General features: G+C 41.0%; 1 protein-coding gene across 1 annotated transcript in view; it reads right to left on the minus strand.

Annotated features, from left to right (window-relative positions):
- Window positions 1–1,364: 1,364 nt before the first annotated feature.
- The window catches only part of LOC106927233 (uncharacterized), a 54,085-nt gene continuing 29,157 nt past the window's right edge, over window positions 1,365–26,292 (minus strand). Inside the window, exons 3-14 of the mRNA XM_015002652.2 lie at window positions 23,713–23,770; window positions 17,125–17,373; window positions 15,917–15,977; window positions 14,888–15,018; window positions 13,236–13,355; window positions 12,058–12,171; window positions 7,834–7,947; window positions 4,314–4,427; window positions 3,929–3,975; window positions 3,530–3,706; window positions 2,912–3,062; window positions 1,365–2,829 (exon numbers count right to left, since the gene is read on the minus strand). Coding sequence (XP_014858138.2) covers window positions 2,363–2,829; window positions 2,912–3,062; window positions 3,530–3,706; window positions 3,929–3,975; window positions 4,314–4,427; window positions 7,834–7,947; window positions 12,058–12,171; window positions 13,236–13,355; window positions 14,888–15,018; window positions 15,917–15,977; window positions 17,125–17,373; window positions 23,713–23,770 — 1,803 coding nt within the window. The 3' untranslated portion in view covers window positions 1,365–2,362. The remainder of the gene's footprint in view (window positions 2,830–2,911; window positions 3,063–3,529; window positions 3,707–3,928; window positions 3,976–4,313; window positions 4,428–7,833; window positions 7,948–12,057; window positions 12,172–13,235; window positions 13,356–14,887; window positions 15,019–15,916; window positions 15,978–17,124; window positions 17,374–23,712; window positions 23,771–26,292) is intronic.

The following is a 26,292-nucleotide window of genomic DNA, read 5'->3' on the forward strand; positions in this document are numbered from 1 at the left end:
ACGCTTTTTTCTCTTTTATCATAACTGAACTTTTTCCTTTGCTTAAACGTGGCTTGCTTAGAGAAGCAGTGGATTAGCTTTATTTGCTATAAGCATAGATAGGCTTACAGGAAACTCCTAAACAAACCAGTTGGCTTTAAGGAGGGACATATGAATTATTAGGAGACAATAAACAAAGCCTTGGCAATAACAAACAGAAATGTATAAGCATTAGCTGCATCCCTAGAGGTGTGAGGGACGATATAGGCAGACAGTTGATGACACAAGGCATTATAGCAGCTCTTTAGATTCAGAGTCAGTACCCATGGTAAACTTTCTAATCTTCAGACTGGGCCTCGACATCCTGTGTCGCGCAGCAGGTGAAGAGAAAATCTCGTACATATCATATCTTTACATGCTTGTGTGTGTGTAAACTCTTGTTTCCTACATTTCCTGCAGCCCGGCACGGAGACAGGAAGCCTGTTTTCATTTCCAGCCCGCCGCTGTTTGCTCAGGATGGAGGTCACGTTTGTGACATTCATTTTGCCGTTGACAGTCGCTTTGCTCTGCCTCGACTAGCAAGACCTTTCCTTTCACGCGCAGTCGTTTTGTACTTCGCAGTTAATCATTTCAGCAATATTTGATGAGGAAATCAGATGAAACGCTGGTGTACACATACTTTGGTGCTGCTGGTAAAGATGGGTAGAACCTTTCATATAAATCCCTGATTACAGCAGCGCATTGTCAGACTGAAAGTTTTGGAAACATGCAGTTCTTTCATTCATGAGGGGGGAAAGAAAATCTGTCAATTTTTTTTTTTTTTTTTCAAAAAAATGCCCACAGTTAATACCATGTATGACCCACATTGTTGCCAACAAGACAGCTTCCAGTCTTCTCCTGTAACATTTTAAAGCTTAGAGAAAGAGATCATTGACCAGCAGCCATCTTTGCTAAAAACTGTTATTCTTTAACATCATATTATGCTTCTGTTGCAACAAAACGTTGGATGTATTTGAAAGCTCTCTACACATCAGCATCAGGGTAGAGCACTGATAAATGCACTGTACATACTGTAGATTGCATACATCTAACAAATGTGGAGTCATTTCACATTCAAAGAATGTCTGAATGGAAGGAAGGTGGGACGGAGAAAACTGCAAGGTGAAGGGAGGTTATTAAAAGTGGATGAGCAGAAGTACCTGGGGTAAATCGTCAAAAAAAAGAAAATGCTGCTGGGGTGGAAGGAAAGAGAGAGACCTCAGTAGAAATACTGATATGCAGACGGTTGAGGAGGGTGAATATAAAGCGATGACCTACGGCGGTGACCGCTGAAAGATGCAGTTGCAAAAAAAAAAAAAAAAAATGATGATACCCGAAGCCAGTGATAACTTTATACAACTCTGCTGTCATGATTTATTCCTTCCCTGGACTTGGTAATATCACTAGCTGCACTTTATTCTCTTTTCAAATGTCAGCTATACACAGGTCGTAAGAGTGAAAACTCCGTGTTCTCAGTAAGATGTAAAACAAAAGTTGGTAAATGCACTTTTATTACAATCCACGCGCCTCATCATCCCGAACGGAAAGTGAAAAGGGACAAACGGAGAAAAGTAATACAGTGATACTTCCATACTGAACCACAGTACAAAAACAGCGTCAATATGTACAATATATTTATGTACAAAAAAAGCTCCTTTTTTTTTTTTACACGCCAATATGAATAAGAAAACATACATCTTTTACAGAGACAAAACAGGCAACAGTGTGTTAAAAAAACAAAAAAACATGAGGCTTTAAGGCCTTTTCTCCAGGAGCAGAAACTCCCCTTTACGACAAGATCAACTTTATTTTATTCTGTTTAAGTAATATCTTTCTGATCTTTTCTCCACCACATACACTCATAATTTACACTCTTTCATTCACTGACAGGCACTCTCACAAACACTCAACAACCCAAATGTCACCAAGTGCGAAACACTCAATGATGCGGAAATGGAAAAACGACGTTCTGGACGCCCGTCAGCTGGCGCATCAGAACACGATAAAGGGCTCTCCTGGTTGAAATGCAGGCACTCAAAGGCGGGTTTTTAAATGTTCAAATTTCAGTCAAAAGTTGCAAAAAAAAAAAAAAAAACAGCTTTTTTTTTTTTTTTTGCCACCAAATGATGCCCAAAGATGCCACTGTATAAAAGACTTCTGATCTTCCATTTTAGCAGCATTCCTTCCTCAAGAATCAGCTGAGAGCCATCAAGGTCAAAGGTCTCTGCAGTCTGCATAATGGCCATGCTGGACTCATTGCAAATAACGGGACAAAGGTCCTGTCAACACCAACAACGACAACAACAAAAGTGCTACGAACTCAAAACAGAAGTCTGGGACAGCGTTAAACCTCCAGCTCCTGATTGTCTGTGCAGTGGAAACGATTCAGCTTCTCTCGTTCTCGGTTTGAAATGTCCAGCTTGGGGACGTGGGCTGGCTTTAGAGCCGGGGAAGGGTGCGAAGGAGCCGGGGAGGGCGGCAGGGTGAGTTCAATCTCCTCGCAGCAACGTGACACGGGGGCTGGGGCTGGAGGGTGAGGGTGAGTGTGAGTGTGAGGCGCGGCGGTGGCGGCGGCGGCGGGAGGCTGCGAGGGTCCAGGCGGGCGGTCCACGTTTCTGATCAGGTTGACAAACTCCCTCTGGTTGTTGATGCCTTCCTCCTGCGGGACGGACTGCTGCTTTTTCCTCTTCCGATGCAGGTGGGAGAAGACGACGGCGCAGACCACGCAGCCACAGATGGTCACCAGAGCCAGGATTCCCACCAGGATCATGTAGAGGCTGAGGCCGCCGTGGGTCGTGTCGGACATGGCGCCTTCGAGGAAGGGGGCAGAGGTCAGAGCGAGCTCAACGTCTAGATGTCTGCTTGGCGGTCGAAGACGACAAATGTGTCTCACCTTGACAATCCTGTCCGACACAAGGACTTCTGAGGCTCACACACTCGTTGCCATAATAACCGTCCGGACAAGTGCACATAAATCTTCCCTCCGAGCTGTGACACTGCGCCCCCTGCTGGCAGGGGTTAGGATTGCAGGGATCCAACGCTATCTGAAACGAGATCAATTGAAGCAGCAGTTTAAGGCCTGTACAGTTTATATGGAGAGACAACAGAATATCTATATGTAAATAAACAATAATGGGTTTATGTGAGTATATCTGAGAAGATCCAAATAAATGTACGAAATCTGTAAAGATGTTTTATTATCATTCTACCAAATAAAAGAGAAGCTTAGACAAATCCAAAAATGATTATGAACCGATTCCCCATGGTAAGTGAAAGTAAGGTCTAACCAGAACTTTTACTACCACCCAACATCTCTATTACATATCTATTATACATTTATCTTTACTAAAACTATTGATTTTTAATGAAAATATGTTTAATTTTTGCCTTTTATGGCATCTTCTCCCCATGTCTTCCTTAGCAAATCCTTATTAGTCTCCTCTCTGTTTACTTGCTTGGCATCAACCAGCCTGTGATGATTTATTTTCTTATTGTTGGTTAGTTTTCCGACCTCACAGGAGCTTCCCGAATATCCCAGAGGGCAGTCGCAGGCGGCCGTCTTTCCCTCCGTCGCCACGCACTGTCCTCCGTTCAGACACGGGCTGCTGTCACAGGGGCCCAAACCGTTTTGGCAATATTTTCCAGTGAAACCAGTGGGACACACACATCTGGATCCTGACACCAGGTCCTACATGGGAGGATATACATGTTTCATTAGACAAGGATCTCGCAGGAAAGTTGCTGGAGGGAAAGAAGGGACATGTCATAGATTTGACACACGCATTAATACACATGTGCCTCTGAGAGGATAACATAAAGGTGAGGATATTTTGAATGCAGGTAGCATTTCAGGTATTTCTTTTAATGTTGTAAACAAGTAAAGTTTGATGACAGAGGCCAGGACTCTCACCTCACAATGGCCGCCATTCAAACACAAATCCTGACAGCTGCTGTTCCCTAGACACAGAAAACACAATAATTTAATAAAATGAAACAACATGACGGCATTGTTGGTATTTCTGCTTCATAAGCCAGGCAGGAATTACATCCATCAAATGAAAGGACAAAAAGGACCTTTTATTGTTTATGTTTGTCAGTGATATTCTGTGAGAACGACTTTGCTGGAGTAAAACGATCTCCTGTCCACAGAAACTCTGAGCTGCAGCTGAGCTGCTCTTTAAAGCCTCATCGTGTTTCACTACCTGCCACAAGACAATCGCTTCTCTTTTCTCTTTCAACCAATTTCCTTTCCTTTTGTGTTTGCTTTTTTGCCCCTTCTCCTCTTCTGTACTCACGGATGTCGCAGTTCGGCCCAGTCCATCCAGGGAGGCAGTCGCACAGGTAGCTGCCGATCAGGTTGCGACAAGAGCGGGCGTGGACGCACGTACTCGTTTCACATTCATTGGCATCTAAAGGTGCAACGCAGCAGAGGAGAAAGAGAAAAATCACGTCAAAATAATCTGCGCCGATTAACAACGAAACCTCGCAAAAACTTTATTTTTCTTTAAATGCTTAAACATCTTTGTCACGTTTCAAATGCAAACTCCACAACTTAGCATTTAAATATGCTACGTCTGTATTCCAGTTATTTAGTAACTTGCGCAGGTTTATTATTACTAAATAGCACAAAAATAACTGTGTTAAATCATAATTTCACAAGCTATCGTTTTGCTAACCAACACTTTCGGTTTGGGGGTTTCCAAACATGATTGAGTAGAGTTTCTTGTTCTAGTGATGAATCAAAATTCAAAATGATCATTTCTATTTCCTTCTCTATACACACTGAGCAATTTGATGTCAGGACAAAACACATGGACAGGAAAGAAAAAAAGAGCCAAAAAACAACAACAAAAAGAAAAACTATGAGAGGTTAGAGAAAGTTTGATAACTTTATCTGGCTCTTGGGAAGCAAAACCAGAGAAATTAAATTATGGGATTAAAACCATTTCACAACACTGTTTTAAAGGGAATAGAAATAAAAATATATATATCAAACTAACAAACTAAATCATTGTAATCTAATTACTGAAATAAAACACAAAACCCTTAGTAAATTCTATCTTCATTTTTTTTAATGTTCCTAGTTTGAAATAATAAGAGACAGCGCGCTTTAGTTAAACATTTTTCTTAGAAATCAACCGTAAAATCAAGTTAACGGCATTTTTGATCCTCTTCCAGTCTCGGTGTCATTAAAAGCTGCAAAAGCCGGGAACCCCGAGGGTCCCTGACAGCACAGAGAAAGTTAAATAAAAATTCTAGCTTGTTAGTTAAAGACAAATGTACTGTCTATGTCAGACAGTAAATATAGACTCAGCTCTCAGTTTAAATGTTTAAAGGAGTCTGTCATCAGAAAATGATGCAGGGCAGAAATCATCTGCTGAAGCATAGAGGGTAAATACTTCTTACGACCGAGGCTCTCCTGACGTTCTGCATCTCTGTCTGCCTGCAGACGTTATGCTGTGGGCTCCTGAACTGTGATGTGGAACTATGAGGGATTATGAAGTGTCAGGGTGACATATCACTGTAACACCGAGGAGCAGGAGTGGCTGTCATCCTGAAATATGTTTCAGTTTTCACTCCACAGCCCCGAAGCCTCCGCATGTATACAGAAAGTGTGTGCTTCAGCTTTTTCCTGTGTGAGAACTCGTACTGCGGTAAAGCAGCTATACACTCTATTTGTGAAAAGGACGAGCGAACCCAAAGGGACATGCTGGTGCATTTAGAGAGAGGACTAATCCTCAGTCGGCGAGGGTTAATGTGAGCATTAAGATGCTGCTGGCTTCCTCTGCTTTTTTTTAATTTGAGCATTAAATTCACATGTTCCCTCAAATTAGAGGTAATCACACACTACTACTTCATAGAGTTTGGTTTTCTTCCAGATTTTGCACTTTATGTTTTTTTATTTTTTTTTGGTTGATTTGTGCTGCTCACAGATTTTCTGTTATTTTATGAAGACATGAGGGGAATCTAAACTAAAGACAATCCATAAAAGGGACCATTTGTTTTTTGAACGGGTCACAACTGTACTGTGTTTTTGATTTAAGACATGCAATATATATATAAAACATAACAGCTGTCTTTGCCGGGGCTCTCAAGAGGTTTTCATCCCTGGTTAAACAGGGCATTAAAAATAAATGAATTTTACAGCTTGATTTTATTTCATTTGATGCAGGTGTCAAGTGTTTCTCAACACACACAGTTCATAAATTTCCCAAAGGCGTTTGCAGAATGAACTGTGTGACACGGCTCCCCTCCAGACTACATGTAATGGTGGCTACATTTGTAGGGAAAACTTTACAACCAAACCAATATGTCACAAGAACTGCATATCAAAATTTCTGAACAGTAAAGTAAATGTTTGTTTGTGAACGAAAAGACAATTATTACCAAAGAGATTAGTCATTACAACAAAATAAATAAATAACATTTTCTTTATGCGCTTACTTGGTCATTTCAGCACTGATGGCGTTATCAAATAATCGTTGATTAGTTTGATTTTACCTAAGACTTATAGATTTATTTATTTATTTTCGAAAGATGTCAATAAGGAGTAAATGCCAATGATTAATACCTGGTAAGTTATTACTGTTGTCAAAATAATTAATACTTTAACGTAATTGATAGAAAAATATATATTTAAAGATGTTCATTTGCATCAAATCCACACTCGCCCAAATGGTTGTCCTTCCTGCAGCCTCTCCTGACCAAAACAAGCTGCTGCCGGAAGTTTTAAACTCTGCTAGCATAGCGAGTAAGCCAACAAATAACTTATTCGACCAACTTAAGCGGACAAGCCGAACGCAGCAGCGTTGCTCCAAGAAAATAATGCTGAGTGATGCTACAAGCTAATGCTATGAAACGGATGTTTAACAGCAACTTAAAAAGGTCAGTAAAGCTCCTGTATCCGCCACAGTGAAGCAGTAAACCTCCTGAATGATAAGCTAACCGCATTTGTTTAAATATTAGCTTCACAGACTGAGTTGAGTCGGTCTGCGGTCCCCCGGTGTAACGACCCAAATCCCACCGTAACGGTCTGTTTTACTGTGGCACAAATTAACGCAGGAAATTGTAAATCAGAAGATGGACCATTTACTTCCACATCTACCTTGGAAGGCATTAAAAAATAATTATACTAATTATAACAAGTTATGGTAAAACGGACTGAAGCTATGAGCATTTATCATAAAGTGCATCATTCATCGTGAAAAATTTGTATCACGATGTAAGAGTTTTGATTAATTATTGTCTTCATATATTTCAATTAATAATAAGAAAAACTGACAGTCAGAAATGTTATTTTTAACATTTTCTTCTGTTGTTCATCAGTAAACACCAGTAAATTCAAAAATATGATTAAATGCTGTTCCTGTGTGGAGTTTAGTGATATAAATCACACTTCTTTAAATTTTGAAGCCTACTCTTCAAATGGGAATGTTTTTCAAGAATGGGATTCATGTTTGTGGCGCCATTAATGGTGTGCCATGCAGTCACAGGCATACGGTTACCAAAAAACAGTGATAAATGCATTTTTCATAATCATTTTTATTGTTATCACAATGGTACCACAAGTATTGTAATAAAATTCTAAGTCAATATTGCACACCGCTAACTGAAGTAGACAATTAGCGCAAAAAAGCCTACAGTGAAATCACCATAGCAACTAATGACTCAGCATCTTCTATATTTCTGGTTCTTAAATTTTGCAACTAATATTAGGGTAATAGAAACATGCACAGACGTATATTTTTCATGCTTCTCATTATTCATAGGGGTCATCGAGTGTGCATCACTTTCAATACAGCCTAACCCACTGACCCAGCTGGCATGTCCTGCCGGTCCATCCTGGTGGACAGAGACACCGGAAACTCCCAGGAGCCTCCTGACAAGTCGCTCCACGTCCGCAGGGGTTGCGATCACATTGCCGCACCGCTGAGAGGAGAAAGAGAGAACAACATTTTGTTCGTGAGCTGCTGGTCTGGGTAAGGGGAATGTGAGTGTGAATATTCAGTAGGCATCGTGCGTGTTGCTAAGATCATGTGATGCCACGATCATGCTGTGGTTGTAGCTGTTTTCAGTCTCTGCTCCTCTGAATTCTGTGCAAACAGCGATAAACAGAGTCCTCTTCAGCGTGCTCATGACTGACACTTCAAACCTTTTGCTGGAGAGGGAGGGGGGCAACGAGTGGGCTTAAATAATGCAAAGGAGGAGGCCTGTTTCCACTTATCTGGCAAGGAATCTAAACAAAGTGGAAACAAAGAGAGAAGCTAACCGAACATAACTTCTTTGTGTCGCAGTGGTATCCTCATTTTTCCCATGAATATATATCTCTGTGGTGTAGATCTGACAGTCATAAGGCTTCTGTGTCTCTCATAACATTTTTTTCCCCAATTTACCTAACTTTGCAGAGGAGCCATTTTCCATCGTCCTGACCCCTACTCCAACCCCAAGCAACAATAATCCTACCAAGGTGGCGGCACTTCTTCTAAAGCCAGTCCGAGATTTCATAACAAACAAAGAATCCTTTAATTAATATCGGTTATAAACATAAATCCTAGCTGAAAACGGAGCTGTGTTGTGGTCATGGTTTTAATTCCCTGCAAGCTTGACGATCCTCACGTTGTGCATTCCCCGGAGTGCCCACCCCACCCGTCCCACCCCCACAACAACAACAACACATACAGAGATAGTCGGCCTCCCTGACAATTAATCATGCGAGCAGCAAACAACGCCAGCGAAAATAAACTATTTTTCTGTTGGTCCCTTTTTTCGTTTTGTAAAAATAAGCCTCTCAACGTGGCGCGCGCGCACACACACACACACACACACACCCCCCCACACACACACACACACACGCTGGAGTCCAACCTGCAGCACCGTTTATCCTGATGGAGGTGAAAGCAGGGAATGTGGAACGGCGCTCATGTACACAAACAGCTCCAACAGACCATAAACCGTGTGATCGTATCTCACCTGCTGCAACACACAACATGAGATCTTCTCACCTGCTGTACAGACACGTCGGATCACACGGTCGAGCTCCAAGCTGATCCACAAACACGCTTCAGCCTCAACCAAAGAGGCTGTTAATGTTCTGAGTACATTCTTTCATTAAAAGCCGTTTTCTGAATAGTGTGTCTGAGAATGAGCCTTGTTTTTCCGACAGGGTAATTGCAAGGTGAGAACACTGCAACGCTGTGCTGCAATTAAAAGCGAAGATCTCTCTCTGAAAAAATTCTTGTAGACACAGATTTTCGTCTAACTGATGCCTCATTTGTTTTTTTTGTTTTTAGAAATTGAGCAGGGCGCAGTGTACGCTCAACACTGGCACATTCGATTTGCATACGACAAAAAACCCGAAACTCCGGAGATAATCAGCACCACAAATTTAGCTGTCAGCTTTTTCTGCCATGGCTGTGTGCAGAAGGCGTGGAGTGCCGTTTGGCTTTTATTTTGTGAAAAATGCCAAGGATAAAACATTAATTTGGTAAACTTGTAAAGCATTACCTTCTCTGTTTTATCATTAAAATATTTACACCTGTTGTTTAAGAAGGGTGGCAACAACAATCCAGTCCGGTAAAAGTACATTTAACATGTTGAATATTCTATGTGGTGGAAAATGTGAACATCCCTCATCACCGCCAATGGGGAAAGTCTGTTTTGATATGCATGATATGATTTTTGGTCTGGCTGTTGCAGAATCTGCCTACATTCCCTTTGAGTGCGAGAGGTTTCTGCGCCTCCACGACCAGTTCCAGGTACGGCGTGGAAGAGCAAACTGCATTTTCATCGCCTGATCAGCAGGATTCTTACAGAAGCCTGGCATCCTGGGCGTTAATTTTCATCTGGAGCCACGCCTTTGGGCAAAATTCAGCGAGTGTGAAAATAAATTTTCACTCACATCCAGTGAGTCATTGGTGTGAACAGTTCACGTCCTCAAAGCAACCCGCAAGCACACAGGAACGGTGACGTCACACCGCAGCGCACTGTTTACGGAAGTGTTAATGGATGGAGACGTTAAGGGATGGATTTTAAAGTTTACTCAGCAACGAGAGCCGTCAGAATCGTAACGAGATCATAACAAGACGAAGGAAGCTTAAAAAAAAAAAAGACAGCACAACTCATAGAAATGATCTTTAGTGGTCTTTTATTTCTGTGGAGAAATCTGTTTGGATGCTGTCAGGGCCAAGAGTGGTCTGACTGTGACGTGATGTGCTGCACTGACAGACTCCTTCATAAGTTTATAATAGGAATTTTCAGCGACTGTTTCTGTCCCGATTTACCGTCTGGTTATGTCTGGAGCAGAATTATGCTGCATGTCCTCTTATCAATGACATAAAAGCCAGATAAAATGCAACATGACCGTTCAGACTCCAGACACTTTGAAAACTCTCTAATATGCATCCAAATTATCTCCACATATGGAAGCGGCACAGGTCGGATATTTTTTGGAGGGTGAAAAAAATCCCATCGACGTCACATGGGCGTACCCATAACACGTTTTGTTGTCGTACTTTTGGGAGGCACGGGGAGGTGGGATTGTTTGCTCCAGCCGCTTTGTGAGGTCCTTTCTGTTGCGGGGACAGGGAGGGCAGAACGCCATGCACTCAGCAGCCGTGGTGCCAAAAGTATGGCAATAAACGACTTGCAGCGATGCCAGCCAAAAAGTAGGTTAGGTTGACGTTAGGCCAGGCCTCCTTTGAATTATGTGATAAACAAGCGGCGCTTGTTTTGCATGGAAGCACGTCACGTATAAGCTGCTACTGCAGCTGCCAGGTTGTCCGTGGTAATGGCAGAAAGAGTCAGGGAGCTCCAGTCCTCCATCACTTGTAAGTTGGATCGATCTTAAAGAATCCCAGAAAACCTCTTCAAGACTCTGCAAAGAACATCCACGTTCTGGCTCAATTTTAACGTCGAGTCTGGAGCGAAAGGGATCTTGGAAATAAACCTCTGTGACCCCGGTTTGTTCTGTTTCTAATGTGTGCCGAGAGAATAAACTCTCCAGATGTCTTGAAGCCGACTACTGAACATCATGTGGTATTTTACTGCTGCTATGAGTTCCATCTTTTATGATCAGCTGGTGTTCATAACCCTTAAAGTCAGATTGTCTGGTATAACATATTTTCCTAGTAAAAAAAAAAAAAAAAACTTCAGGCATGGAGTGCTGCAGACTGATGAAGACGAATGCCAACAACAACATGTCATTCCTTTTCTAAACACATGTGTGTATTTGTGAATTGGTGTTATGCTTAGCAGTGGTCTCCGGTTGCTCGCAGAGCAAACAAACTTTGATGAAATGATATTCTCTTGGCAGGCACTTTGGTCCCGTTTCTGTTTTTCTCACGGAAGCACATGAAAAACGCCAACCGGATGTTTTAGCACAAGCTCTCCCGCCTGTGAACAAAGCCCGCCGAGGTGCATTTATTACTTGTCTGGTTGTGACCTGACACTAGGATAAATAGAAAAAAAAAGTGCACTCGGTGCTCCTGATATTTCACTGTGACTATGGGGTGTGATTCAGCGTTTGACTTTGAACTCAAGCAGGTTTTTGTGCCAGTTTGTGGGAACAATTTCAGAATCCGTCTTTTCCTTGGTTTTCTCGACAATTTAGAATTTGGGCGAGGCAATATGGTGCTGCTTTTTGAGAAACATAATCCACCACATCAGACAGCTGGAGGCGGACAAAGTCCAGATATTTCTGGAAGGGAAGAAATCACACCTAGGAGCCACCTTTGATACCAAAGGATTAGACTTTAAACCCTCAATTTGATGCCAATAAGACCTTATAAAGCTCACAGTGCTGCTTCTGTTTTTCCAACTCAGCAGAGGCGCAGGTGATACACACACTCACACACTCACGGCCAGATCACTGATTATTGTTGAGGCTGCTCCTGTTTAGGCTGATTTAACTTCCTCCCCTGGATTGATTGGAGTCACTAAGTGGCTTTAATCCAATTACAGCCAATCTCAGACAATCTTAAAGCTCCCTCCCCTTTCTCTCGCTGGGCTCAGGCTTCCCATGTGTGCGGAATCGACAATCACCGTCTGCACAGGTGTTTCCGGTCCAGCCTTCGGGGCAGACGCAGCTGAAACCATTGGGGTCTTCGACACAGGTGGCGGCGTTCGCACACGGTGACGACAGGCAGGCGTGCTCCACTGACGGGAGGGAAGACACAAGAAGCAAAGCTGAAAATGGATCACCTTTGATTTCTTTTTTGTGCAGAAATTTGAATTGATGACTCCATCACATTTTTAAAGCTAGAAAACGCCAAAAATATTAAAAGACGGCAAAATAAGTAGCAATCTGTCTTCTAATTGGTTTTCAAAGCAGTTCAGTTATTTAAAACACACATTTCTAACACAAAAAGAGCATTTAAAACACACCCTGACCACTACCGTGAAGAGCTGCAGCTAATTATTTTAATAATCAATTATTCAACTAATCGAATGGAAATTTTTTTTTATAATTTTTCAGATTTTTTATTTAACCATTTAAGCTTATTTAATACAGTATTAATAAGAAAATAAACATTGTATTGCATAAAATGCAATAAGATAGCAAAGGATGCATCTGCAGCTACAAAATTACTAAATAAATACTTAATCATTTTCTGCTTGATTTAACATTCTGGATGCATTTGTTGACTATTTTTTAATTAACCAATTGGATATCAAATAGGTGTTTAATAGAGAAACTAACAAAATTTTATCCAGGTGAAACTAAAACTGATCCGTGAGGAGTGCTGAGTAGAACGTATTTACACACAAAAAAGATTTTTAATTCAAAATACAAAATGTTTATTTTTTTAATTTGTGGCTCCAATTGGCGATTATTTTTTTAGTAAAATAGTTGACTAATATTTCAATAATCGATTTATTCGATTAATTGTTTCAGCTTTACTTCCGGTGGTTAAATGAGGGCAGGTTTCTCTCCACTAAAATCAGTTTTAACTATTTTTGCCTCAGGATGTTGAAACAAGCAGAATCATGGCTTCTATGGAGGGAACCATCCAAAGATTAGAGATGAGGAAATGACCCTGTTCCTCACATGGACGGGTACGACTGACAGAGTCAGCAGCCAGAGAACCAAGGCAGTTTTGTTTGTGAGCATAAAGTTTCTCAGGTAATGTGTTATTTTGACATCGTTTTTACTTCTTATGTGTCCTCTGTCAGTTCAAAACATTCTGACATCCATCCATCCATCGCACCGCGGCTCTCACCGATGTCACAGTTGCGTCCTCTGAAACCCTCCTGGCACTCGCACTGATACTCGTTTGGCTCTGTGTTGGTGCAGGTCCCGCCGTTTTTACAGGGCTGGTGTGTCCCACAGTAGTTAAGATCTGGAAACATGAAGACATTTTTTTAAAATAGTGTTTAATGTTTCAGCAACAATCACAAAAAAAAACACTTCTATTGAAATGTAGAGGCAATGAAAATGCAGATAGTTTGTCAACCATGTTTCTTTAACATGGATGCAGAAAGTCTACGGTGATTCTAGGTCACTGTTGACTGTGCAGCAGATAGCTGCAGGGCCTGTTGTGTCCGCTCTGGAGGAAAAAGAAAGGAAAATCTTCCCTGATCATCTTCTTCGTTTCCCACAGTTCCTTTGTCTCTCTGTCATCCTTTAAAGTGCCCGTCTGAATGAGCAGAAACTGCACAGGGCCACACCTAGCAAAGAGTGCCGCGCCATAATCGCCCTACCCAAGGCTATCACCTTTCCTCTCCACAATACTCCGTCCCCTGGGCACAAGCTGGACTCCAGCTCTTGCTCTGGGACAGAGGATCTAACTTTTCTACAGTCTGCTGGAAAACTTTAAGCCTTCAGGTGCTTTTGTTTTTCTTCTTTTTTTCTTGTCTGGGAATCCGTAAGTCATGTGTAAAGAACCACGCCTGACAAGCTAACAGCACACACCATTTTCTCCGTCTTGCAGGCAGGCAGGGTTTTCCTTGGTCAACATGCAAAGCTCTGTGAAGCTCTTCATGTGCTCTGATGATGCCTGTTGATTTCAGGCCTGGAGAGCCATGTTTGTAATGAATGCCAACAACAGATTTGCAAAAGTGCACAATGTTTACACTGATCTTTAAGTGTCTTATTTTAGATTTTTCTTGCAAGCAGCCAGAGGAGTAGCTAAAGAGAACAAAAGTAGCGTCAGGCTTAAAAACAAATCTACAGCAGATTAAACATTTCTGGAAGTCATAAAACATTATGCAGGTGCTTAAAGTCGTGTACCTGTACTGTAGCTACCATGTTCTGTGAATAAAGTATAAATAAGTCTGAACTGGTTTATGAGTTTGACCTTATTTTTTAGAAAATCTAATCCTTTATCCTCTGATAATCTGAGGTCGGGTCATGGAGGAACCGGCCTAAGAAGGGAGGCGCAGACTTCCCTCTCCTAATGACTGCGGAAGCAATCACTAGTTCACTTCCACAATCATTAGTTGCTTCCGGAAGCAACTAATGATTGATTTAGTTGCTTCCGCGATGTACTCTGTACTCTGTACTGTGTGTGTAAAGTTGAAAATGTCTGCACCAAGTCGTCCAGGGTGTGAACTGTAATCCATCAAAAAGTCGTACGGGCTTCACAATTTTCTGTTGTTTGAACAAAAAAAACCAGAAAATATTTTGTTAATCCCCGATGCCATTATCAATATCTGTTAGTCATCGCCAATATGCTGCATCAACGGTAGGAAAAAGTGTTCACGCAAAAGCAATTAGATGCACTGATTCTACTGTGTTTTGACTGAAACAATAAAATATGAGCAGGATTATTCAAATCCTTTCAAATGTCAAAATCTCAATCCTCAGGGCCTCTTGACACTCGGCGCTTGGTTCATCTCAGCACAAACCGTTGAAATATTTTGCATTTCACACCTTTGTCACACAGCAGACCTCCCCAGTTGACGCCACACACACACTGCCAGGGCTCGGTGCAGCTCCCGTACACACAGCCGGGAAACGTCACACACTGATCACACAGAGCTCCCGTCCAGCCGTAGTGACACCTACAATCAGAGCAGAGACAGACTGCATCTCAGAATATCATGTCTTGGAATATTATTAGTGAATGAAAACTGAATACATGAATTTCAACTTTATCTGTGCAAGATTGCTGCGGAGAAACGAACATTGTGTCTGTTTTATTCTTCTAAACACAAACATTTATATTTAATCTCTGCCAACCCAAACATTTTTACGTTGTGCTTCCAAATGAACATATTTTATTTCAGCATTTTAAAAATGGTTTTAATCAACAATTATCTGGGACTTTTGAATGTTTTACACTGTTTTATTAAGCTTCAAATAATTTTTTTTATTACTAAATTTTCAGTGCAGTTTATGTTTTTGAGCATGTTGTGGAGAGTTTGTTAAAAACTATGTGATGTCAGAATCGGTCAGGGAAAACGAACAGCAGAGCTTGGGAACACAGAGATAAACGAAACACAAGATGGAACAAAATAAACTCAAAGTCCACCATAGTTTGACACAAACATGTTTTGCCATCTCTGTGCAGAGCCAAACTTGTTCCTGTGTTTCACAAATTATGGTTTTTATTAACAACTGCTGGTGACAAACTGCATAAATGTTGGTGTTTTGTGCTTTTTAATTAAGTTGTTTTGCATAAACAATACTGCTTGATACATTCAAGAGCTTTTTATCCTTTTATGCTTATGAAAAGTGCAGCAGTGTGCAAAACATGAGTTAAAAAAAAGCAGGGACAGTAAAAAAAAAACCTTCAGAAAGTCTGGAGTACTACTGATCAAAAACACAACATTATAAGGAAGTCTGGTTGTTGGGCAATTATATGACATAAATGAGGGGAATTTATTAGTATTTTCATGGCAGTGATGGAGGAGAGTTGCTACCACAACACCAATGTTGGTAGTTGTTTCAGAAACTTACTTGCATTCTCCAGGGACGGTACAAGAACCATGAGTCTGATGGCATCCCTGCCTGCACACGGCTGCAAAACAAACACAAAGAGAAACGATAACCTGTCGCTTCAGTGACGTAAGCTAGCAACACAAAACAAGAAAAATAAAATATGTGAAGATTTAGTTTTTTTTACATCTTCACTGGTTGTTTAGTGAAGGGTGAGATCTATTCAAAGACAATAAAGAGGCCAATAAATGTTATCACACTGAATTGTTTGAAAACTCCCCTCACAGGCACTACAGGTTAACCTGGAGGTAACGGGGGGACGGAGGCTAATCTGTCCAACTTCCTGCTTCTGTGCGGTCCAATCAGCGGCGTGCTGAGGAGGAAGTCAGGGCGAGTGAGACGGGGCGAGGTGGGCAGAGCTGCAGGATGTCCTCCAACTAACTGCGTGTCCTTCCATAGTTTCCACTTTGGTTTCCTCCGTTCACTCTTACCGTTGCAAAAAAAACCTCCAAGAGGTCACAGACACGGGTCGTCCGGCTGACAAGTCACGGCGAATGACGTCCCTCTGACGAATCAGAGCGAGGTGATACCCCCCCCGGTGACATCAGCAGGACCAGTCATTCATATAGTTATCATATAATTATTCAACATCAGCTTAGGGCTGTGCATTTATCGTACTGTTTGTCTTTTATCGTGATAAATTTCTTTTTTTGATAACGCTGCATCAAGATTATTGGTTTTACTATTTTCTCCACTCTTTGTTCAATTAGAGTAACAATAAATATTTAATTTGAAAATCGTATTAGATGCAGTTACTGTGTGACACAGATCACGCTTCTTTTTGTGACTGGTGTCGTAATGAAGCGTATTAAAAGTGGGAATGTTTTTCAAGAGCAATATTTGTGATTATGAAGTTGTGATTGCTCTGTCATGCCACACCTACCAAAAATAAGTGATAATATTGTTACTTTTATTGTGATCACAATATTATCTCAAAATATTTAGGATAATTCAGTATGTATATACTTGCATATCACATATACTTCCAAAAGGTAATAAGTTAACTTTTGCAGAGTTTCATTTTAAGTTACAGGGCTTCTTAGGTCAACATAAAACAGCAAAACATTTAATTTCTCATGGAAAACCTTTGCCTAAAACATTTACACTTACAAACAAGAAAAGAGGAAAGAGACTGTTCACATAATGTGAACTAAAGCCCGAACTATTACCCTCTTTGCACTCCGGTCCGGTCCAGCCCTCCATGCAGACCTTGGAGCCACTCGGGTCACAGCTGAAGTGGCCGAAGAAGTCGTCTCTGGCCCGGCAGAACTTGTTGCAGTAAGGCCCGTAGTAGTTGGAGTCGCAGCGGAAGCGGAGCCGATACTCCAGGCTAAGGATCCGTCCGTGGTGGCGGTACGTCTGCCACTGTTCACCCGGGTTCAGCATGGAGGAGAGGAGGACGCGCTCAATCAGCTGACCTGCAGGAGCGCAGAGGAGAACTTTATTCTGTAGTTTGGAGGGAACTGAGAGGTGAACACTGATAAATGATTAAGGAAATGTGGAATATTTTTAACATAGAATAGAAATCTCCTTTATTCCTCCACACTGGAGGAATTCAGGTGCAACAGCAGCATAGTGACATGCAATCGAGGCATGTAGGTTCTCACAAAGACGTATATATATATATATATATATATATATATATATATATATATATATATATATATATATAAAACTAAGAATAACAAACTGTACAACAAGAGGGCGGGGGAATTACAGCATAAAATCACGTGCAGTTATTAAAAAATAGCATATTTTGATCTACAAGAAAGTGCAGATGAGTGGGAAAAAAACCTTACAAACTGTGCATGTGTATTTTTGCATTAAAAAACAGACTATTTACAATAAATGAAACTGTGCAAACAACAGATGTGCAAATAGCAGCAGAAATGTAATTTGAAATGAGTAAATGTATGAAAATACCAGCGGGGATGTAAGAGATGTTTGGAGCATGCAAGCTGATGATGAATTTTGAAAGCAGAGAAACGTGTCCCACACTTTAACATGAAAGTGATATTCCAGAAGCTTAGTGTTTGATTTATAAATTAAAAAAATGTTTCTGATGTTTGCTTGGGATCATTGAACAGCTGGAGCGTCCAGTTCAAGTTCAAACCACCAAAACATTTAATCAAAATCACTGGATTTAACAATAATGTGAGTTCAGGTCATGTGACTTTTAGGTGAAGGTTTTACGATAAAGAAACAAAAAGACTGAAATGTTTGGTCACAATAATTGAAAAAATAAAATGTTTGGGGAAGTCCGGGGTTATTCTTTGAAAACCAGGAACACCAGCTGTCAGCGATGGTGATGGCAGCATTATGCCTTGGCAGCTGGTTGTTCCCACAGGACAATGAACCTGAATCAAAACCAGTTTATGTGGAAAACTTCCATACACATAGTGCCATTTCATAGCAAAATAAAGTAACTATATTGCTTTCAGTGCAATGTATGTCATATACAGTTCTGGTTAAGAGATCCCTTTTACTTTTTATAGGTATATGTGTAAAATGAACATTGTTCTTTCATTCTATGAACTTCTGACAACATGTGTCCGAAATTCAAAGCAAAAATTATATATCTGCAGAAAATGAGAAATGGTCAAAATAACATAAAAGATGCAGTGCTTTCAGACCTCCAATAATGCAAAGAAAACAAGTTAATATTCATTTAGAAACAACAATAGTAATGTTTTAACTAAGGAAGAGTTCAGAAATCAATATTTGGTGGAATAAAATGAGGTTTTCAGTGGGATTCAGTGCAATGGTCTCTTAATTTAGCCAGAGTTGTGTATATATATGACATAAAATAAAATTTACTTCCTAATTTAATGCCTCGAAATTGGCAATTTAAAAACTCCTGCTTTTTCTGAAGCTCCACCTTCAGGAAGTCATAATAGAAAAAGAGAAAAATTGTTTTGCTGCCAGAGAAAATTTAAGGATTTCTCAACCGTGCATGAAAGAATTAAGGCATCACTCCAGCTATGCTTTTGATGAGAAAATAATATAAGGTGAATTGATTTTACATAATACCTCCCCTTTAAGTAAAAAAATAAAATAAATAAAAATAAAACACAACATGTAGTCATCTTTTCGGAGGATCCTCTATTAATTTCCTACCGTCAGACTTCCAACCAACCATCAGACTCAGGAAGCTTTGACAGTGTGGATATTATGAGTCAAATAATAAAACTTTTCCAGCATGAGTCCCACTTGACACAGAGGTCGAGGATGAGAGGCATGAGAGAACACAAGAGACACACAAGAGAGGTGTGAATATGTGTCTCAATGTATGCTACAAGTGTGTATTTAGGAGCTAAAAGGGAAGATCTGGAGATAGTCGTGAAGAAAGGAAGCAGAGAAGTTACAGGAAAGTAGAGTGAGTCTTTGTGCATGACTTGTTTTGACAGCCAGAGGCAAAAAGAGCCAGAGACTCAGCGCAGCAGCTATTCACACACACACACACACACACACACCCACACACACGCACACACACGCACACACACACACCCTGCCTGATGGAGAGATGAGATCACTGTGGTTTGACACAGAGGAATGAAAACACACACACACACACACACACACACACACACACACACACACTGTTTTCACTGTATGCGTGTGTGTGGGTTTAAAAGTAAGAGAGGACAGCGTGGACACTGAACCAAATGAGCCTGCAGTCAAATATGAGGGTCCAACACCACAAACACTCAATCAGCCAGTGCACCTCCGGTTTTAAGTTATTTTATAAACCGGGCGTGTCAAAGGGTTAATTTGTTTGATCATTATTACTTCTCCGCCACGAGAGAAGAAGAAATATCATTAGGATCCGACACAGCGGGTTGAAAGTGTGCAACGGGGCAGGATTTTCTTCATGAGGTGATTAGATCAGGCTGATTAATAACAAACCTGGTTCCCTGTAGACAGGTGTGTTAAACATAGCAGGTTAAAGAAGCGATAACCTTTAGTGGAAGTCAAACTTTACAAAGAAAAATAAGATCACACAGCATGTCTGCAGGTATTAAAAACCTCCTCGGAGCTTTGTGAATCGTTTTGCCCTCGGAAATGTCTGAGAATACCCGCAGGAGAGAAAGCACCCGCTTCTGCTCGTTATTCCAGATCACCTGCCGGCAAATCAATACACCCAAGGAAGCAGATCGGATCAGACGGATATTGTTTTGTCCCACTCTTTATTCGATGTATGGGGCCAATTCGTGTGAGGGCTTTCTTTTCAGCCTCATTAATATTACCCTCACACGGGCGAGGCAGCCAGCCGAAATGTGTTTGCTGAACGCTATAGACAAGCTGATCCAACTTAGAAAACTTCCAATATTGGATTTCAGTTTTTCTCCACAGCTTTGAGCTTGGCGTCGATGCTGCTTAAATGTAGCAGGAAGTCTACACCAAACAGGCGAACACAACGAAAGCGAAGACATAATGCTAGCTAAAGAGCTAATTTGATACAATTGAAGCAAACTTATAACTTAAAATGACCAGGAAAGGTCTGTGTGACCTTTGCCAATGAATTCTTATTGAGAGTGGATGAATATGATTGCTTGAAGGATATTTGTGTTTAATAAATGCCAAGTCGATATTCTCTAATGCTCATTCGATCAATGTGGTCGATGGTCAGGCAAGACAAGTAGAAAATCAACAAACTTAAGCAATAAAGATACGGACTTGCTATAAATAAGTGCATATTGTTATCTTAATCTTAATTTGCAAATAATTTGTGTAATCCAATATTTAATTTGACAATTTGTTTTATTATTCAGTGAGGGGGGAAACGTTTTTTGTTGCAGTGGTGCAACATTTATCGGCACCCCTCTGGATTTCCTAAATAATGAACATGGATGAAGAATTGTGTTTATTCTTGACACTATACTTAGTTCACTACAATGTTTGACAACTTTTCTTAGTATTTCATCATTTATTTTTCTTGACACTCTTCAAAATGGAAAAGACGAGAGAACTTGCAATTTAAAAAACCTGCATGTGTGACAATTTTCAGAAATCAAGAAACTGCTGCAAGAAAAAAACTGCTCCTCTAAACTGTCAGGTTGGGGTGTTTAGAGAGATGGTGAGAGTAAACGCAGGAACCCAGGTAGTGAAGAAATGATTAATTTAATGATGAAAAGCTCTAAACAGTCCAACACAGGCAGCACGACAGAGAGTTTAGCGCACAGCTAATACCAGTAGCAACTGAGAAGCTAAAGCCTGGGGAAGCAAGCTAAACCTACACAGGACTATACAGTTCAACTGTGACGGCATGCAGGCAGACAAACAATGACGTGACGTACACAACGAACACACGACAAGCATCTAACAAACTTCTGACATCTGACGAGGATCCGACAAGAGACAAAGACAACAGGTGGGTTTAAATACACTGGGAGGGTAATCAAGGAATGAGACACAGCTGGGATTAATCAACAGGGGAAGACACAGACTCAGGAAAAGAAACTGAAGACAGAAAAACCCTACAATAAATACACAGAAACACAGACCATGACATAAACTCATCTACAGCTACAGCTACAGTAACTCTTAAAAAACGTTTTTAAAACCTGGATCTATGAAAACGAGGCTGGATGAGGATCTGCGTTTATCTTGTCTCTACATACAGTGAGCAGGAAGAAAATCTGCACAGCTTAATGTGTGAGAATTTGAGCAAAAATTGTCATTATTAAGAACACAATACCTGTAAAAAACACTAGTTATGGACCAACACCATGAAGAATTATAGGTAAATGTAGGGATACACCAATACGAACATTTGACCCGATATCCGATATTAATACTCCTGTTACGGCCGATAACCAATATTTAACGATATTTCATAGATTGACATTAAAAACGCGACCACACCGCTTCACCACTGTTTCTCTGCTTCAGTTGAACTTCCCACAATACTTTGCTGCAAAACTCTCACCAAACAAATACTACATGACCAGCCCTCCTCCAGTCCAGAAACAAACGGCAACAAGATGTTAATAAACATCAGTTGTTAATCTCAGCCCAGTTTTATTTATCGGACTATCAGACTGATAGTGATGTTAGTTCTCATATATCGTGCAATTCCACAGTGACAACATTTGAATTCACATTAAATTACAAATATGTCTTCCTGAAAAATGTCTAGAAAAGTTTTTGTAAACAGTTTGAGGTTAAATCCTGTTCACTCCTCTGCCTTAAATGCTTTGATGAGACATTTGAAAAATGAAGCCGTTGTTTGGAGACAAAATATCAGCTGCTTTCTAGAAAAATCTGAAGCATCAGAAACATCAGTTTTGAGTCAAATAATACCATAAAGTACTGGTAAGACTTGCTTTGATGTCACATCCGTGGCATACATTGCACTGAAGTATGATGCTTGGACTTAAACAGGACCAAAAAAAAGTCCTGGTTCAAAATAAAAAAGCTGTGAATAAAAGTTCAAGCTTAATTTAAACGTCTGCTACGACTTTCCCTGCTCATTCCACACTAAAGCTATGTCTTATCCAACGTAACCTCGGTGAAAGTCAGACAGTCAGTGAACATCATATTGTTTCTGCGGCGCATTTCAGAAGCTCCAGTCCCGTTTCTGTAATCCTGCCTGATTGGAAGCAGGACCTGATAACTCCGTTCAGACCGCTACCAGATGCCTCCGTTTGGGCTGAGCTAAGCTGCTGGCCTACTCTGCAGCTTTAGCCACAACGTGAGAGGTAGTCAGAGGCTCAGGTGGAAATGGAAGATAATGCAAACAGATGTAAGTTTAGCGCCGGAGGGCTGAGAGGAAGACAGATGCAGGAGAGCCGGTGAGACACAGAGAACAAGTCGGGCACAGTTCCCAGTTTTTCATTATTCCAGTCTGTGCTCAGTCCGGATGGCAGTCGCCCCTCTCTCCCAGATGAGGGGGGCGGAAAATGAGGACTGCGGCATGAAAGGAATGGGGAAGATGCGGGAGCATCTGTCTGCTCATCTCTGTGTTTTGCTTTTTATAGCAGGCGGCTCACAGTTCCCACTGAGGAGCTTTTCCACGTCTTGAGGAGAGTTCAGAAAAAGGAGACGAGCAGGAAATTAAAGGGTGAGGGTAGAGTTGTCTGATCACAGACATTAAGACACAAGGGATGTTTTCACATTGTTTCTTCATGTCAAATCGCACGGTCTGGTAAACAAGCACTTGTGCTATTTGCTCTTAGCTAAAGAGCTGCAGCTTTCTTGGACTCGAAGGAGAGAAAGTGATGAAGGTTTTAATGCTGTTTACATAAATTAAGAAACAGTGCAAAATCCTTAAAGATGCTGATTTAAAAAACACAGAATACTCATTTGGTTGTTAAAGTGTTTTAGGACTGAGAAACTTGAAAACATTCATAAAACGACAAGACTTGGGTACAAACTGTGCCTTTTAATAAGGCCCTTTGGCCTCCTTGTGGATGCGGTTTGACACAAGTGATGCCAAATAGTAACCCTGATGCTAAGCACTCAAAAAGCTAATCAAGCCCACAAAAACCTAATCATGAAGGCATGTACTTTTGCTCAGGCTTTGGACCACAAGTAATGTTCAAAACAGTACTGTTTTCACTTATATCGCACCAAATTACAATGAATGCCCCTTTGGCCTTTACAAGACAAACAGGCCCAGAACGTCCAAATTCAGCTCCGATCGATTGGACTCAACAGAGACCAGTCTCAGTCGGTGACTGCAAACGCATCGATCAGACGATTCCCCAGCATCCTCTCAAATTCAGAAGGTCGTAAAAACAAGAGCTCAGCCTTACCTGGTTCCGTCGTGTCGTTGTCGTGGTCCAGAGCCTCCAACACCAGAGAAAAAGATTTCTGGAAGAAGACAAATAAAAAAAAAGACATAAGGTGTGCTTTAAGTGTCGGATTGTCCTCTCTTGTTTTTGCGGTTTTGTTGCTTTTGTACCTGATTTACATTGAAGTCTAAAGCTCCATTCAAACTGCAGGTTTTTTTTTTTTTTACTGGACTACTAAAAGTTTGCAGGTATAAAAGCAGGTAAAATCTTGATATCAGGCGCAAACCTGATGTACAAACAATGCACAAACGGGACTGCGCAGCAGAATGAGGCACTTAAATTTAACTTGTCTGCTGATCATCCAAAAGAGCAAAATACTGGAAGGAGGAGGCTATGCAAATGTAACGACTTACCTCCCACAATGCGATTTACCAAACATGAATCAGAGTGCTGCATCTGTTTTAGGCCTGCGGAGCTTAATGCAGAAGTTTAGAGCTTTATTTTGATTGATCGTAAAATGCTTTTACTGTTGTTTTGTGTCCTAATTTAAATTGTTGTATTATTACTACTGTTACTGCCATACCTCAAGCACGCCGACTTTCTGCTTCATTTTCTTTTACGGTTGCTCTGTCCAACACTCTCCGTGACGACAACCAGTGACTCACGCAAAATCCTCATTCAAACATGGCGGCCTGTAATCTGTTGATCAGTCAATATTTGTAGATTGCATGCCCAATTTCGGCACATATAGCTTTTTCTTTCTTTGCGCAACATATTTGGAAATATTTGTAGATCAGGTCTTATATCTTTAATGAGACCACCATCACACTTCAGTGTGAACATACTACAGACCTGAATTGAAGCCTCCATATTGGTCCTACTGTCTTCCTACAAAACATGACAGGAGCAGAAATTGCCATGTTTTCTTATTTTTTTAATGTAGCTAGACTTTTACAGAAAATTACACACAAGCATTGCCGCAGAACGCTTTTAAAGCTTTTCACAAAGTCCCCGTTTGCTAGGTCTCTCAGCTGCTCTTCTGACTTGATCCTCCTCACCTCATGAAATCAAATTGGAGTTGGGGAACGTTTGTCTTTTTTTCCAATGTGCTATGAACTGATGAAGTTTCAAAACTGTCACTTTTATCAGCTGCACTCTTAGCTTTGGCGTTCTCGCTTAATTTTTTCAGGCCTTTTCACACATTCCTCAATCTTTAACATCGGGACAAATAAAGCAGTCACGAGTTACAAGCCTGAAGACAACTGAGAAGGAAACAGTTAAAAACTTATTCATGTATTTCATGGATTTAACGTGGTAAGGTTTTCAAGTTCAACATTTCCAGTGTGTAACTGTAACATAACGACAAGCACCAAACGTTGTTCATGAAGCAAATCCTGACCTGGAGCACAAAAATAAGAAAAAAAATACCCTTCTCAGTTTAACAGATTTTTTTTTCCATGTGCCTTCCTTTAATCCCAGTCTTCAATGCAGTGTGCAGGTCAAACTGGATCAATATCAGGTTGTTGCATTTATAGCTCCAGCAGTCCATTTTTTTCCTCCCCCTTCTCCGAACATTTCTATTAAACGTAAGCATTTGCAGCCGTCGGCTGAGATAAATTCAGCCGACGCGTTTGCCGTCGCCGACGACTCGGGCGCACGACGGACATCCTGAAATGATGACATTGAGCTCACTGAGATATCTCACTCCTGAGAGATAAGGGGGTGACTTTTTACTCGCGCCGTCCTCCTTTCGGATGCATTCTTTCATCGTATATATCAGTAATGAATAATTCAGACCAACACTTTCCACTACAACTCCGTCTCTCTCTCCCCATTTCTCGTTTTCCCTTCATCCACCCACCAGTCCCTCCCTCTGTGAATCACACCAGCGCCTGTCATGCAAATAGCTCCGGCATGTGCGTTGTGTTTAAGGTTCGTCTAAAAGGCTACACGGATGTGTAGTCACGTCTTTGTTTGGAAAGCGTAGAGCCCACAGGCATCGGGTGGAAGTGGGAGGAAGAAACCGCTCAGAAGGAGGTGATGGGTGCAGCAGCTATACGGGAGATGTGAAGTGAGGTAGAGACGTGGGGGGGAAGAGGAGCGGCCATGAAGATAAAGGGCTGGCATGAAGGTTCAAAATGTTGGAGGGCTGAAAATTATATGGCAAAAACTCTGAGTCAGGGCTTTGTTTCAAGTGGAATTTGCTGCAACAGATGAGGAGATGGGAGGAGAAGGTGAGCTGAGGGACAGGGAAGGCAGAAGAAGACTATAAAGGATCAGATAAATATTGCAGTCCCGGAGTGACAATTTGTAGGATTCCTGCAGGCTAATCATAAAGACAAAAAACAAAGAACTTTGCAGGAAATAAAACAAAAGGATTCGAGACACTAGATTAAGGGGGAATACAAAACAAGACAAAAAAAAAAAAAAAACTGCTGAGGTGATCATAAAAATCATGGAAGGAAATAGGAAGAACACCCACACACAGGGAAATCATGGAGATAATGAGCTGTACGGGGCGGCAAAGGGCTCAAAGCCAGTTCATTAAAACTGGCAGAGAGCACAGATACCAGCTGGAGTCATTCCGCTTTGGCTTAAAAC

Source organism: Poecilia mexicana, unplaced genomic scaffold (assembly GCF_051168715.1).
Source record: "Poecilia mexicana isolate PSO_F unplaced genomic scaffold, ASM5116871v1 scaffold_13, whole genome shotgun sequence".
Classification (NCBI taxonomy): domain Eukaryota; kingdom Metazoa; phylum Chordata; class Actinopteri; order Cyprinodontiformes; family Poeciliidae; genus Poecilia; species Poecilia mexicana.